Source organism: Trachemys scripta, chromosome 7, assembly GCF_013100865.1.
Source record: "Trachemys scripta elegans isolate TJP31775 chromosome 7, CAS_Tse_1.0, whole genome shotgun sequence".
Taxonomy (NCBI): domain Eukaryota; kingdom Metazoa; phylum Chordata; order Testudines; family Emydidae; genus Trachemys; species Trachemys scripta.
Genome location: NC_048304.1, coordinates 22980905 through 22998646, shown reverse-complemented (window position 1 = coordinate 22998646; position 17742 = coordinate 22980905). Strand labels below are relative to the sequence as shown.

At 39.8% G+C, this 17742-nt stretch overlaps 1 protein-coding gene across 2 annotated transcripts in view; it reads right to left on the bottom strand.

Moving 5' to 3' along the window:
* The window catches only part of EEFSEC (eukaryotic elongation factor, selenocysteine-tRNA specific), a 170393-nt gene that overhangs the window by 13376 nt on the left and 139275 nt on the right, over positions 1-17742 (bottom strand). The window contains exon 7 of one of the 2 annotated variants that reach the window (XM_034776811.1): positions 8213-8362. The exons of the other annotated variant lie outside the window; for it this stretch is intronic. Coding sequence (XP_034632702.1) covers positions 8277-8362 — 86 coding nt within the window. The 3' untranslated portion in view covers positions 8213-8276. Of the gene's footprint in view, positions 1-8212; positions 8363-17742 lie in introns of those variants that run through there. 2 annotated transcript variants of the gene reach the window in all.

Genomic DNA, 17742 nt, shown 5'->3' with positions numbered 1-17742 from the left:
TTATCAAGTGGATTTCATTATGGTCTTCTGATTATTAGGAAAGAGCTGCTCTTTCTTGATGAGGAAGAAAGAAGCTGTTTTAATTCTGGAGAATGACCTAGGTGAAGTTCAGGCCAAAGCTGTATTTGGAAAACTCTCACATAAAGCTGGACACAACCCTTTCATGCACGGTGCCAATTCTACACAATGGCTTGAACTGCACTCTCCGGCGGTCCTTAAAGGCACATTCTGTATCTTGGCTTTCACTGCTAGCAATCAAGAAAGAATTCAAGAAAACAAAACTGTTTCCCAAGCACTGTTTGCTGGTGCCATAATTAATATAATCAAACAATTCCACAAATTGCTTCCAATTGCTGGCGTCACTTTCATGTTCAGAACCAGACTTTCAAAGAAGGGCCCTTCTTGTCCTACACCCCTACAGAGGTAACTCTTGGTTCACACAGTGGTAACAAGGCCTCGCTAAATAATATAGGGTAATTTGTACTGTAATAGGTCCCTAAGGCACCATGGACACAATTTGAAATGCCATCTAATTTTTCTTTTTTAATTAAAAAGCAGTTACTATATTTAAATGACAACACAAAAAAAGTTCAGAGGGGACAATTTGAAGGTTCCCACAGCTTGCTGGGGGTCTTCTCAAGGTCACGAAGAGTTTTATGGGCTCAATTGTACACAGTAGGACTATTTCTTTAATTTGCTCAGCGTCCCCTCTGCATAAAGTCAGCGTTTTAATTCATACTGCTAAATGGAACTCAGGCCCTAGTACTGCAAGCCCCAGACCAGAAACATTTACAATATTTACTAACCCCTCCATGATTTCTGGCTGCCCTTTCCCCCTGCCCCAACAGAGTCCTTAATTTACCACCTAGATCAAGCAGAGTATCAAGTGTGCATTCAGTGTGCCACTCATCCACTGGTTTACTGGTCCACCCCATAGCCAGCAAGCTGAATCTGCAGGATGATCCAAGTGTGCAACTCAAACTTCCAAAATCAGTGTAGCATCATCATGATGCCAATCATCAAAATACAGTATAAATGACAAGATCCAGCATCAAAATGTGATTTGTCTAGAAGGATGTTTACATTCTGGTGACCCATGTAAGCATGTGGAGTCTCTGCTGCCCGAAGCAGTGAGATGGGACAGATTTTTCCATCTATCCGCTCCACTGTGCATTGGAATTTTGCTCCTTAAACCCTACATAAACCACTTGAACAAGCCATGTGTTATCCACAGCCAGTGAGACAATCTAAATGCTCTCTACAAGACCATCTGTGACCGCCGAAATATATTCCAAAGGGCAGCCTTATCTTCAGCGCCCACCCAGCATCTTCTCCAGCCCAAACTCAGACCCCTGGTCTGAAGCAACAAGTCAGAGCTCTTCTGTATTTCTCAGACAGTTAAGCACACACTTTCAGAATATAAAACAGGGTCATGTTTTTTATACACTAAAAAAATCCATGGCCATCTCATACTTCACAACTGTCCATGCGCTGCACGGTGTGCCTATTTGTTGACAGTGGGACACAGCTTGGATCCTCTTGTTCCAGAAGTAGGCCAGGTTAACTTTTGGGAACATGGAGAGGCAAAGAGGAGAGTTTATGATGTTTTATATCTGGCCCATTGACCATGCACTGTTTACTTGTCTATTCTTGTATTGTAAGCTCATCAGAGCAAGAGCCATCCGTCTTGAGTGTTTGCACATGTTGAGCATTACTGGAATAAAATAAAATAATGAGGACAATACTATTAATGTGAAGGCTGAAGCTGCAGCTTGATGTCTACAGGGACTCTTGATAGAATTTGACAATAGAGAAATTATTGGTTGACCAGCTCTAGCTTCACCATCATACTGGGAAACATCCCAAGTTATTAAGAACAGCCAGCCTGGGAACATAGTATTTAAAAAAAATATATTTTTCAGAGCAATTGGGTCACTATTATTTCAACCGCTGATATGCATTTGTTCCCACTCTCCATGGGCCTGCTTGGTGATCAGAGCACTCCTGCTAAAGTAAGGCCGACCTTGTGTTGGTTTCCTTTAATCAAAGATCATTGCTGGCTCATATATCTCTAGCCAAAAGGATTTAATTAGCAAGATAAATATTGATAGTAAAACAATGACAATGAGCCACAACTTGAACTTTGCTGTTTGCTTAACTATCCAGCACAGTCTTTCTTCAATTTAATAGATTTTGTGCACTCTTGTGATGGCTCTGGTGCTGGAACTGGTTTTGAAGCTTGAAAATCAATGCTACTTAAGACATCAGTCATGGAGCTAAAAGTCTCCCCTCCCTCTCATCCCCACCCCCTGCACAAGTTCTGCCTCCCATATTGTCACAGTCCCATTGCTTGTCTTCGTTCAAGAAAATGAAAAGTGAACAAGAGCCAGAAAACGTTCTTTCTGGTTGAACTGTTCTTATGAATATAAGGAAGAGCAACTTCTGGCCAGAACACCAAGCACAGTTTAGGCAGGAGGGCAAGCTTATCACTCAATTCCAGTTCTGCCAATACACATCAATCCTGACTGGCAACACTCCTCCAGTTCTATTCTGCACACACAGCTCTGTCAACGTCCCACATTCTTGTCCCTTAACTCCCACTACTATTCCTAGCCCTGGGACCAGGCACATCTTTGTCACTGGATCTCAAACCATATCTAAGAGCCTGGCTTGCATAAACTAAAATCTACTTTCTAATGAGTGTATAGGCAAACTGAATTCAGTATGGTCAGGGATATTTGGGACAGTCTCTTAAAACAGGAGATTTACTTAATAACAAAGGACTCTTGCGCAGGTTTCACTATAGTAGGGTCCGTAATGTTTAAACTCTCATATCTGTAGGGAAGCAAGTTCTGAAGAGCATAACTTCCCATGTTCTGAAGAGCATAACTCAAATTTCCATGCTGATTAAGGGATACAGTATAATTCCAACCCAGTGCATGGGGACTTTATCTGTGAGAGTTCATAATTCTAAATCCTCGGTTGCACTGAGTTGGGACCATCTTTAACTCCTATGTGAGTGTTTTGAAGCTAAAGCACACACTGGTATGGGCCAACAGATGCCTCAGTTGATATAAGGTCAACCCCAATACCATAAAGAAATCAATACCTCTGGTCTGCACTAGGATGAGCAGCAGTACAACAGGAAATCTGGTTTGAATTCAACAAAAGGGGCTAAAATTTCATCAGGGAAGCCTAATGAAAAGCAAAAAAGTACAAATACACAATCTTACACCAGCCTTTCAGAAATGCATATGAGGCAGAAAAAGTTCAGGTTAGCAGATCTGACACAGAACCAAAAGCAATTCATTACAAAGCTGCTCCAAATTAAAGTGCTAGATCTGTGGACCCATAATCCTCCCATCTTGCTTGCAACTCTTGATGTGGAGTAGGCACCACTGAAGCTAGTTAAGCTGACCCAACTCAACTGACTTATACTGGGCATCTGCTACTTAGTGCTGGCCCAGAGTTTAAGTTGTGCGATATTCATCTTCCCATGGGCTGCCTTTTTAAAGCAAGCCTGAACAATGGGACTTCAGAATAAAGACTAAAACAGTTATTTTTAAAAAACTTCTAGGCAAAGGCCTTTAATGCGATTAGTAAGGGGAGGAGAATAGGGTAGCAGCTTTTTCTTTTTTATGTTATGTATATTGTGTGTAAACAAATATGCAATTTGCTTTAAAAAGATAAGGTGATTAAATTTTTATCAGGCTTGTACTCTGTTGTCACCACAACAAAGAGAATTAGGAAGAGGAAAGAAAGGCCTTTTTATTTGAATTATGCTCTTACCAGAGGTTCTCCACAGCACAGCTGAAAAGCCACTCAATGTTCTCTAAACAGGCCCTTTGATTGCATTTTATTCAACTTGTTTGCATTTGGAGCAATCGAAAGGAAAAGAACGCTCCACATTTTGATGTCTTAATGTTCCTTAATACCTTCTTTAATTTATATTAAGCTTCTTAACTAGGGTGATGAATTCTTCAAAAACAATAAAGACCTAGTACAGAAATCTTTCACACACCATGAAAATTGAAATTATAATGTATTCACGGCTTTTTTTGTTACAAAAAAAAATATTTAGAAGAAAGATTTAAAGCATACACAAAAAAATCCTGAAAGTTGTATGAAAATGACTTGATCCACAGAACTAGATGAAAGTTCAAACTAATTATTACAAGGAAAAGAAAATGGTTGGGGGTGTGTGTGTGTGTGGAATGGAGAAAACTATAACAGAATGTTTTGTTACTATCAAGTTTTCAGTCTTAATATTCTATAAATTCCTTCTCTATCACTTTCTATAAAAAAGGACTCTGGAAATCTTTGTATTTTTGTTTTACACAGAATAAATTTGAATGTTTGCCATTCCTCTATCTCCCCATTACTATTATTCGTAGTCTTATTTCCTAAAATGGCTTTTAAACTTTAAACTTCCACAATATATTTCCATCTATTTCTATCTTTTACAGAGGGCCAAAACCAACAATGCACATTTAACTGGTGGACTTCTTAATAATGCCTCGAAATGCCAACATACGCAACAGTTTCGTGGCTGCCTGGGTAAAGTTTCACAGACTGAGTTGTCATTCACAGGTGGATCTCAGTCAGATGGGAGACCGGGTTTATGAGAAAAGCAAGGATAATGTAGTAAACATGGAACTAAAACAGGCCACCCAAAGGACAAGACTCAATGGATTTGTTCTTGCATGTACTGTACATTTTCCAATTATAGTTAAAGAAACATTCTAAAATTGCTTAGCCTACAACACTGATTATTTGCCCCATGCTGTAAGTCTTACCCCACAGGATCCCAATAATTAAAAAAAAAAAAATCTTTACAGCAGCAATTCATCATAGTCCATATGTTCCTAACAAGAAACCATTAGGTTGGCATAATCTCAGTTTAGCTCTTTTTCCACAATCGGTCTTACTGGTTTGCACTTGCACTTTTCTCTGTATTTGTGTGTGTATATGTGTGTGTTTGTGTGTATATATATATACACACACATACACATACACATCAGCCTATTCATTGCTCCCACAAAGAAACCCCCCAAAACAAACAAGCAAGCAAACAATTCATGGTATTGTCCTATTATAAGCCAAAACAATACCTAGATATTGCACTACACTGATTTGGTGCATTAGAAATACAGTAGGAGAGACGAACTTCCAAGATACTCCCTACCCCTGAAGTACATCAAATCACCCTAGAAATCCCTCTGAAAGAAGCATGTTTGAAAAGGAACACGGATTTGTTATTTTCTGTCGACATTCACTGATAGCTCACCTCTCTTGCGTGAGTTACACTTTTATGTTAGCTTCCAGGAAAGCTAAAATTAAAACCTTATGACAAAGCTTCCCCCACTTATTGAGTGCTTGTGAAAAAGCTCACTGAGCTGTTACAGCAGTCAACTGGTCACAGTAATGAAAACAACACTGGGTAGATTTAAAAATCTGTACACTGTATGTTTTTGCAATTTTAAAGTTAAACAATACTGACCTTAATCCAATAAAGTGGGATTGTACCATGCAATCTGTGTACTGTCTGGAGTAAAATGACACATCGCCCCTTCCTAAACTGAATCAGACACATGCAAGTACAGTAGCATCAAACTCATGGCCCAGGGCTATATGTGGTCCATTGCAGCAAAACTTACAGCCATCCCTGAATGGCACTACTGAAGTCAGAGTGAGTATTTATGAGAAGGCACAAACAGCTTTTCAACCAGAGAAAGTGCCACAGGCCAACTCCTACCCTGGTATCCTGTCTGCTCCATATTTGTCTGGCAATCCTAATCTCTGTTTTTTCAGGAGACAGTAGAGAGGAGAGAGAAAGAGAGTGCACTATTAAAGCAAAAGGGTGTTCAAGCATAACAATCAGTTTTGAACCAATGAAGCCTACAGTACATATCTGCCCAATTTTTCATTATTGAGTAAGCACATAATTTGCATGCACAATCATAGTAAGTGTGCACGTAATCAACTAGTTAGAAATCTTAACTGGTTGCATGCAATTATGAAAGTTTGGGCCTATAAGTATCAGTGATGCATGAATTTTTATTAAAGGAATTTTGTTTAAGAAACCCATTCCAGGAAACTGATTCAATAAGTCATTGAAAGATCAAGGAATTTGCTCTATTTGCATCTCAGATAATTTAAAACCCAGAAGTCCACAGGCATCATGATGGTCCACAGATTTTACCGTGGCTGTGTGGTATTTTTCAATAGCTAATTTTCCTGCATTGTATTTTCAAAAAGTCAGCCACTCCACTCCACCCTTCCAGCACTCAACAGCTATCCAAGAATCCTTTCTTCATTCTTGCTTAATTCTCTTTGTGTACCCAGCAAATATTAGTTCGATCAATATTATAACCAGTGTTCTAATAAGAAAGAATCCGCAAAAGACAATGGAAATTTGCAAAATTGGGCCCTTGATTGTTTGAAAACCTTTCCCACAATGCTGGTTCAGTATTGCCAATTTCAAATGTCCAAAAATCATGAGACTTAAAAGAAATAATAAATATTGAGTTCTTTTTTGCCTTCTGAATTTGGGAGCCCTAGAGTTCACTTTTTCAACCTTTTCTTCACATCAGGGTAGAAATTTACCTTTTTTTTATTTTAATCAAAGGTGAGATTCTCACAGAGTAACATGACTCCAATAGTTGGGGCTTTAAGGAAAAATTACCTTATATTGTGAAACTCTTGATAAAATCTCAAGAGACAGTAACACTAAAGGTTGTGCTTCCTTCCCTTACCACATTGTTCCTGGCTTCTGGAGGCACTGATGGTTCCACAATTAGTTAAGCACAACATCAGAGAATACAGTACAATCTCCTTTATCGGATATTGAATTCGCAGAAGATTGGTCATGTTCTCCAAGGACAACTTCCACTAAGCATTGTTCCCAAAGCCAAATTATCTTTCACTTCCTGAAGTTTCCAAGTTCTAAAATACTTTAAGGCCTGGTCCCCACTAAGTCCCCACTTCGGACTAAGGTACGCAAATTCAGCTACGTTAATAACGTAGCTGAATTCGAAGTACCTTAGTCCGAACTTACCACGGGTCCAGACGTGGCAGGGAGGCTTCCCCATCGATGCCGCGTACTCCTCTCGCCGAGCAGGAGTACTGGCGTCGACGGCGAGCACTTCCGGAATCGATCCCAGAACATCGATTGCCTGCCGCCAGACCCTCCGGTAAGTGAAGACGTACCCTAAGAAACACAATGTCTGTAGTGTGTATAATTTGGGAGCACTGACTGTAAACTATTCAAGTTTCTAGCGTTATGGTACCAGGTATGAGAGGTCCATGCACAATAAAGGACCCACTCCTGCAATATTTCCATAACTGATGTCAATGAAAGTTCCCTGAATGGGAGGCCTGTGGATTTAGACCCCCATTTGTTAATTAGAGGAACAATGTAAAGGCTAATGCAATGGCACCGTCAAGTTCTAATGAATGAACCAGTGACCTTCTGAACCTCGCCTGGATTGAGAGAGTCTCTGGGCAGTTCCAAAATACAAGCTCAGTCAGAATGGCATTGCAAAAGACACAAATTAGACTGGTATTTTGAGTGAGCTCAGCTGAAGGTAGCACTGAAGGAGAGAGAAAATTAGATTATAGGGGATGTAACATGACCAGCCAAAATATACAAACATGTTAAAAATAAATTAGTCTCATTACCAAAACCACAAGGGCAGCATCTCACATGGCTCTCACTCAAATAATTTAAATCTTTGTTTATTTGATTAAGTTTGGGTCCTAGTATGATCCACTTTATGAGCAAGGGTTCCAATGTCTTAAGATTTATTTTCTTGCTGGATAATTCTCTAACATTTATCTTGTGCTAGCACTTCAATGGTTGTGGCACCCTAGCCTATTCAAAGTCAACAGACGAATATAGTCCAATATATCACCCAGAAACGCCCAACCTATCTGTCGGTCATCCCTGACATCACACACTCCTCGTGTGACAATTAGCCACTGCCATTAAGTGTAGGGAAACTATTTGGCAGCGGCTGAGTTTCTAAGTTTTGGAAAGAAAAGAAATTCCAAACAAAATCTAGAAACCTGTTCTTAATTCAGTGAAAAAAATTGGGGTCTTGCACTTTCAGGAGAGGAGAATCATCAACGGGATGAAAATAGTTTCCATTACAACAGAATTAGACACCTCAGCAAAGTAACAAATATCTTTCCTACTTGCTCATTTATCTTTCATTGGGAATGCTGCAGAGGGAATGTGTTCACAGTGGCAGAAGTTGAGAGAAGAGTTACATCACTTATAAGCATTTCCCTTCAACTGGCCCAAGAAAGGAATGGTGCACACCCGTTCCAACATATTCTTGATTGTCAGGATATGGGACCTCTGCGAAAGGGAAGGAAATGAAGGGGAAAAGTGAAGATTCCTGGCTTAAACAATGATCACATTCAAATTAATTTTTTAAAAACCTACTCCACGTTTTCCTCTTTTTTGGCTTTTCTCATTCACTGAATGATAGCGCTTCAGTCACCTTTATACCCCATAAAATCACCTAAAACACTACCAATAAGAAACACAATGTCCCTTCAAATATCAGCTTGTGGCTGTGTCCTCTATTTAGATCCCTGCCGTAGGGTTTTAATTCCCTCACCCCCGGTTTGGCTTAGTTGTCCTGATGTCTCCACTTATTGTTGAGGGCAGGGCTGATCAATTGTAGGCTCCTCTGCCTCCGAACTCAACCAAGGAGTGACTTACAATTCCAACAGCTATTGCTGATTTTGTAGCAGAACCCTGGGAATTTTGTGCATTTGAGGTCCATTCTCCCTCCATCCACTCTTCTGTAGAGGAAAGTGAAAGGGAGGAGAGTGGCTACTGACACAGCCCCGATTGGTAAGAGCTTTCCCCCAGCAGATGCAACAACAAAGGAACTGCTATGCTTGAGCAGGCCTGAGGTTCATCTACTCTTGTATCCTGTCTCTCGCAGTGATCAGTACCAAATGTTTTGAAAAGAAGGTGTAAGAACCCTGCGCTAGAGAGATGTGAAATAATCCACCCTTCACATTAGGTCTGATCTTGATCCTTAAGAGTTAGAGATTGGCTTAAGCCCTGAAGCGTGAAGTTTAATATCCCTTCCAAAATTGCTATAGTCATTAATTATGATACTCCTGGATATTCTTGATATTCTTTTTGAAACAACCTTTAATCCAGTGGAATACATCCAATCCCAGCCCAAAAAATCTTCCTTAGCTGACATTTGGCAACGAGAAGTGAGAGAGCCAACGTTTATTTGCATTGGTGGAGCAATATGGCAGAACATCAACAGCCTACTACACTGCCATGCAAAGGCACCTGAATTCAACTGTTGCCCCTCAGCTTCTTCTTCCCTAAACTGCAAGAGATTGCAGGAGTGCACTTAGACCCTGGGGGAAGGTACAGCTTCATGGCACTCATCAGTGACTCCTGCAGCTGGTGGAGAGGCAATGGTTCTAAAGTACAGCACCAATCATCTCTCCTAAGCAGAAAGGTGACAGGTGACTTGAGTAACCATAAAGTCAGAGGAAAGGTGGACTCTGAGACTTTAACAAAAAATTCCAGGGGTAAACTCAAAGCCCATCAACATGGAAGGTCTCAGCCTTAGTTTATCTAAAGCATGAAAAGAACCCTATTTTAGCCTTCCAAGATTATAATGAAGGCACAAGACGCACTCACCGCTCCATACCACAATGCTGATGAGAAAATATACATAAACTTTTGTTTATTAAAAAATATAATTCTCACTTTGGGTGACTGGAATTCTGCAAAGCTATTGGTCCTGGAACTACTTTCAATTATTTTATTAAAATCTACATTGTTAAAATAGTATTTCTAGAAAAACATGACACTAAGAACAGCAACGAGCATCTGGATCCAAGATATGGAGACCACAAAATACACTCCCTTGCCTATAAGTTGAAAAGAACTGGAGAAACAGGCCTAAACAATATTGTCTGAGAACATTTTCTTGAGGAAAGAATGTGTGTAAGGGTGGGGGCTGAGCTGTGGGAAATGAAGAAGGCAAGCGAGAGGTTAGTTTAACTATTAAAGGGAAAGGGGGAAATGAAAAGATTGCCTTCAATTCCTTGCCTCAAAAAAAAAAAAAAAAAAAAAATAAAATAAATGGTCCCCATCGCCTAAATACTTAGGTCTGAAAACAAATACGATAATTTGACTTCTTCAATGGGTGTAAGAATACAAATCAGTTCATAGACAGCAATGAATGGTTCTTTTAATTACTATATTTGGCACATAATAAATATCTAAGATCGTTTCTGTAATGAGTAACTCAAGCAAGTGGCATGTAGCATGTGAGTTTTATATATGTTTCATGTTTACAGCAACTATTCTTTGAACCACTGTATATATTTTACAAAACAGGCAACAGATTTCATATGAGAAATACTTGTAAGATTCATGCTGAACTTGTGAATCACAAAGTATTCTGTTAATTTCATCAGTACAAAAAACCTCCTTAACATTAGAAGAACCTATAGGTCAGCTTTGCTGACTTTTAATGAAGGTTAGTTTGTGCTCTGTGCTCTGCAATCTAAAATTATAATGGTCAGACTGCACTATTCCCATCTTTTAATGAGTCCTATTTTAATACTCCAAATATATACTACCTAAATTTGTATACTCTTTAACAGTAGTTAATCTTCAATTAAAATACCTAGAGCAGAAACTAAGATAACTGGTTTAAAAGGTAAAAGCTTATTGACTAAAAACGGTATTCTTCATATTGCCTTTTTTAATTCTGCATATTAAAAATGCCATTTTTAGGAGTTGAGAAAAAAACTTCAAGAATAATGAAGGCTAACAAAAGACTGAAGAGCAGTAATTTAAAAAGCTCCATATGTAGCATCCTGATTACTGTATCAGTCCCATTTCCATAACGAAGGGAGGTCACTGAACTGCCGCCTGTCCTTTCTGGTGACAAAGAAAGGGCAAAGAGGACAGAATATTTTCAAAGCATCACCCTCAAGAACTAAAGGAAGAACAAGAAGTCTCCTGCAGTACAATATGGGGTGTCAATGTTTGCACTTTTCTGGAGTATGGTAACCCCAGCTCTGGTGGTCCCTGCACATGCACTTAATTTGGAAACAGCTGGGTTCAAAAGTTTATCCTCACTTTTTGACCTGCAAGGGTTTAGTGTGTGGGAGTGCACATGAGTGTATACATCATACCACACAAGCTGAGGATGGGCAGCCACAAGATACACTGTGTGTGCGCATGTGTGCATGCAGGACATTTTGTATATTTACAAATGCTGTAACATGTATATATTATCCAATATACATCAGACACATACCACGCATTGTGTAGGCATTCAACATACAGCCAGCCAAGGAAAAGTTGCATTTTAGAGTTCAGTAAGTCACTAGAGTCTGCATTTATTTGCAGTTACTTTTTTCAAAAGAAAACACATAATAGTCAGCATATGCTGCTAATTACAATACCACATATTTGGAAATCGCATATTTCCTGGAAAGTATGCCAGCACAACTTCTGTAGCTGACTAGACTAGCATCATATCCATGTCTACTTTAAATATACCATAATGATGTATGAATTAGCAACAGATCAATCTATCAAGTTATTTACAACATGCACGGTATATGAGCACCTTAGACTGACAGATGCAGAGAGATGCAAATGCAAGTACTATAGATATAATAGCTAATTAAAGTAGCATTGTAGATGCAGTGGGGCTGGGTGATGTAAGTAGGGCATGGTTTAGGGAGGACTAGGTAGGGATCACGGAATCTCGGAGGCTCAGAGAGCAGTAGTTTTACTTACAGCATGAGTGAGAACATTAGCAGTCACAGACCTGGCATAAGAGTCAGATCTTGCAACTCCTTTATAAGTGTTGATATTACCATCAACACTCCCAGAAAATCATTTTCTTGTACTGCTTTAAGGCAGTAGTGATATCCTTAAGCTCTTGGACAGGAAGCCTACTATCCTGAATTCAGGTCTTGGAAAGTAAGCAAGAACCAACCAATTTCCAATTATTTTGTTCTTTCTTTCTTTGACTTGTATAACAATTGTGTTATTTTGGAATCTGAAGCAGTTGGATTACAAAAGCTTTCCATTTGTAACACTGAAGGTTCTAAATAACATTGAACTTTTAATAATTTGTAACATGCAGTAAGTATAAATAGTGTTGTAGTAAAAAACACACAGCACATATAAACAGAGGGTGATGAAATAATGAAGAAATGGAACCAGGACTCGTTGTGACCGATAAAAGAAAAATTTATGAATGAAAAAAGCACATTCTATCATTGGTAAATTTGTACCACTTCACTCACACAGAGTTACACAGAAATGCATTATTATTCAGGGGTTTCAAATATAACAAGAAAGGGGGGGGGAACACTGAGAACACAAGGCAAATCAAACAACACATGTAGACGTTGCACAGATATAATGGTGTAGAAAAGTTGTTTAACAGAACAGCCCATACATTAGCTATTGAAAATGGGAGTTGAAACACAACTCAATGCCCTGGGGGAACATTCTGCACAAAGACATTACAGAAGGCAAATCTATGAAGACCAGACTACTTGACCGATGCCAAAATATGAGCGTCTCACTCTTCAAAAGTCTCAGGGATACAAAGTGAAGTTATCAGTCATAGCCATTGTGTATTTCAAACCCAAAAGTCCTAGATAAGTGCAAGAGTTTCCCAGAGGAAATGTTTTACTTTTATATTAACTTCCAATCTGAACTCTCAAGAGTTGGAACACTTTAAAAAAAAAAAAAAAAAACACAACAGGATTGTGTTTATGCCATTTCTGAAAGCTGAAAACAAATGGTAGAGCTTTGGAATGGGGGAATCAGAGTAATCCAAAAAACAGAATTACATGGCTTGGTGGCAATGTAATAATTGCAATGCCCAATACGATAGCTGAAGGAAGCATTTCTAGAACGGTTAGCATAATACCAGCCAACAAGCAGTTTCAATGCTACCCAGTGGTAGTATGGGGAACAGCACTTTTAAGCATTCTCTGAAGAACAAAGATGATGCTGGCCTAATGGCGAGGAAGAGAGATGGTCGTGATGCTTTTTGGGTGGTACCCAGACAAGAAGATAACATTGAGTCCTCACACTTCAGAGAGGCCTCTGGGCTGAAAGCAGTGTGCAGGTGATTCCATCAGTTTCTGTCGAGGGTTAACAGGAAGTGGGAACACTGCATTTACACTCAACAGTGAGCCAGATTCTGTACTCATTTTTACTAGTGTAAAACTGGAGTAACTCCTTTACCTTCAATGAAGTAACTTCAGATTTTCAATGAATCTGACCCATTAACTGCAGGGACATAACTAACTTTTTATCATTACAATGAGAGGGAATGGGTGCTATCGTTTAGCATCTCTTCCTCTGTAGTCCAATTTGCTCTCACTAAAGCAATGGACTGGAACTCAGAAGACCTGGGTTCAATTCCTGACTCTGCCACTGGTTTGCTGGGTGACCTTGAGCAATTCACAGGCACCAAGTGCCTCGGTTTCCCCATCTGCAAAATGGGGATGATACTGACCTCCTTTGTAAAATGCTTTGAGATCTATGGATAAAAGTATATAAGGGCTTATCTACAAGTGGAGTCGTGCATGCTACAGGAGTGTGATTTCTGAAATGCACTAATGTGGGTGTGCATTAACTGGCCTGTGCAGATGCTTCTGGTGTGCACTAAAGGTTCCCTACTGCCATCTTTAAAGTGTACACCAGCAGGGACTACATGGACCAATTAATACGCAGCACATTAGTGTGTTTTAGAAATCACCCTCCAAGGATGTATCACTCCACCATATAGACAAGCCCTAACAGTTAGGTATTACAGTATACTCCCAATTATCTGAATAACATGGGGTACATAGATTTTATTTGGATAATATTTAAATAATCGAGAGGACAGGAGCCATTCAGCAACAAGGTGGCCTACCCCGCAATCAGAGGCTTGTCCTCCCACTCATCCTTGCAGTCCTGGCTGGGGAAATCTGCTCTGCCCTGCTCGCTCACTCCCATAACAACAAGGCTACAGACGGCTTCCTGTGCTGGCACGAACCATTCACCAGCAGAACGGCCTCCCTGCAACTGGGGCTCCTCCTCCTCACAGTCCTGGCTGGGGGTCTCTGCTCTATTATCTGAACCTTCACATTATCCAAATCTCTTCCTTGTCCCCCAGCATGAGACATACGGAGGACAAGGAAGGGATTCCGACAAGGACAGATTTCTGTAGTTCAGATAATAGGGTTTCAGATAAATAGGAGTACACTACATTACTATTACAATTAGAAATCCATTTTTAAATGTGTAAAGTGTCATGGCTAGGGCAGGAACACGTGTGTCTGCGGTGCATTTTTTATTTTTATATTTAAATACATCAACAGCAAACATAAGTAGAGTGATCTGGATTAATTTCTGATTTTGCTAATTTAAAAACTACTTAGCATTTTCTTGGAGGAGAATGGGATTTGGGAGTTTAACGTTTCATCAAATATGCTTTTGTTAAGTGCTGTTGAACAGGAACATTGCTTAAGGTCAAAACAAACTTTTAAGTCAAATCACAGGCAACTAAGGAGCTCCTGTCCTCTTTCCACGACCTCCATGTCTACCACAGAAGGCCAATTATTTTAGAACAAAATGTGAGAAGTACATTCTCTCCCCTAGAGCAATATTTGTTCATTGTTTCACTTCCATTTATGCTTCCACAGTATGAGTTCATGTCTGCAGTTCCCATGTTCTAAACAGAAAATGGTGCTTGATCAGTATCCCCATCACCACCACAAATTTTTGTTTTTCAGGTTGAAAGGCTTATTATGTCCTTCAGATGCCTTAGCCTATGGTCAAGGCCAAATTCAGGCTACGTATCAAAGAAAGTTTAGACATACAGAGTTCAAAGGTCTACTGTATTCATTACTGTTTGGAGTTTGTACAACTTTCTCAATTCACCTGAACTCTGTCTTCCAAGGTTCCCTAAAAGTAATTCAGAATTGTTTTACCGGCTTACTTAACTTTCTATATTCTTGATATTATCAAGCAAAATGAAAATTCTTTATCTACTATCAACTTTTTCTCCTGAGTTCTAATCCTGGCTTAGACACCGACTCTTTCTGCAGCCTTGGGCAAGTTATTCAACCTTTCTGTGCCTCACTCAGAGAAATTTACCAGCCTGTTTCAGGTTTGCTATTTTGGGAAACATGCTGAAAGAAACTCTGGTATGTGCATTGATGTAAATTTTGTATTTTCCCCCAGAGATTTTAAAGAAGAGGCTGAAATCTTGCCACTAGCTTTGTTTTTGTTTATTTTAATCTTAATTTTAAAAAAATTACTAACAAAAATGGTATATAACACCAAACATCAACTACATAATATACAGAATTCCCAGGTCAAAAATCCTGGCTATTCTTTAAAAATGTGAAAGTCATAAAAGAAATCCAGGACTTATGATGATTGTGACAAAACTCCACCTCTGGCAATGGGTTTCATAAGATCTACTGCTACTTTGTTATTATTCCTGTTCTGTGCATGAGAGAGAACTTCAGGCTCCAGCTCCACAGATCCAGAACCTAAGAACTACATCACTGGTTCAGATTTAACCAAATCAGTAATGACCAAGTCTTTCTGATAGAGCTGTTCAATAGCCTATGAGAAGTGAGTCAAGCATCATAATTCAGCTCCTGGTAGGGAGATGCCAGATCACCGGGGTACCCACAAAAGTGACTAGAAGTAACACTAAATTTGGCCTATTTGCTGGTAATTAGGAAAGAGGGCAAGGATTGACTCACCTAGGAAACTATATGTTGTCACTCCAAAGTGGTATCTATACTAGAATTTTCAGCCACATCAAATATGGTCCACTAGCATAGACAAGGTCAGCTGAGTTGAGTATGCCATGCTGTGTTGAAAAGGGGCTGACTGATACACATTGGCCCACTATGAACTGCACAAATGAAATGGACAAAAGTGTCTCATAGGACAAGGTTGAACCTGTGGATATTCAAGAGTGACCCCTAGTTGACACACAAAATAATCCTCCATCTGCCACAGGTAGGTTGTTCCATTCAACTAGAAAAGTCTGAAGCAACACAGGAGTCCAGTAATTGGCTCACTCCAGCTAAGCCCCAGCCTATAAAATACCACGAGTAGCTCAGTGACTCAGCACTAGGCAGAAGCTCAGAACTGCAGAGTACCAAGTCACCAGTTTCACTTCCTGGTTGGAAACAGCTGCTCTATTCATTCTGCAGAAAAAGCATCCCCTTCCCAAAAAGATTTAGGAATGACAATGGTTTCCATAGACACTCCAATGTGACAAGAGATTATTTTTGATCACACATTTCTCCAGCGGTAATCTTATATGAGAGAGAGAGAGAGAGAGAGAGAGAGAGAGAGTGTGTGTGTGAGAGAGAGAGGAAACACTATACATTCCTTCTAGCCCCTAAAATCACCCCGACAAGAAGCGAGAGACTGTGTGGAAACTAGGATATAGGGAATAAGTGGCACAAAACATTGATCGGTGGGGGAAAAAAAACTCTACATCCAACTCTTGGACCCTCTAAATATCCCAAGTTGCTCCCTCAGGGCAGACAGAGTGTACCCACCCTCTTGGCCCATGGAAGAGCCAGGGGAGAGAAAGCCAATGATAAAATTCATGAAATCACTTCAGTTGCAAAACGATGAGATGAAAAAAAAAGAGTGGATGTTGGAACTGTTGCTCCCATTCGTCTCTGAGTTTCACATACAGCATTCCTTTGTATCACCCTGGCTGCAAGCCCACTGGTCTCATCACTGATTGCAGAGACACACTGTCATGATTTTATGTTTGTAGGAATACATTGAGACATAGCATGGAAATTGCCGCAGGACAAGCCCAAAGTGGCACCAATATATAGTAGGATCTTTAACTAGATATTTTAAGAGTAAAAATATGTATACGCACACAATTAAGATGCTAATAAATGAGACCGTCTCATATGATAATGGAAACTAGAATAAAATTATACTCATCTTCACCTTTTTTCCCCACCATGACCACCAGACATGCAACATTGGGTCAACTTACAACCCTGAACAAGAGCTGGGGCGGAAAGAGGACAATTTAATAGTTGGTTCCATTATTGTTTCAAGAGTGAAGGAGGGTTAAAGGGCAATAGTTTAGTAATGAAGAAACTCCAAGGACCTAGAAAGCATGGCAGCCTCCAGAGGTGGATTTTGCCAAAAGACTATAAAAAAGCTACAAAGCTGCTATTAAGATCCAAACCCTAAAACAAGCCCATAAAGTCAGAAAATATTTATCTGGAAGGGTGGTAGCCCAATAAAAGTTTTATGAATGTTTTACAACTGCCCTGTCAAGAGGCTGGCCGCTCAGTCACCTCCCTCCCCTTCTAAAAAACAACACATGCAAAAAACCTTGCCCATTGTGTCAGGTTCCAAAGTGGGAATGACAAGGCTGTTTGGAAAATGGAAGTACATCTCTCTCTCTCCCTCTCGTAAAAGCCAGCAGAATGTGCATGCCTTTGATCCCACTCCCACTGTGTGTTATGTATAGGCAGGGAGAGAGGGCAATGGCCGCAGTTTTCAGCCCCAAAAAGGAAATGGGAATCTCTAAGATATCACCTGCCTCCACTATTTTTTTTTGCCAGGCCTCCTTCTCCTGCCCACTAAGCTCTCCTACCTGTTTGGGAGAAGATTTACATGCACAAGTACTAGGGATGACTGGAACTCAGCAA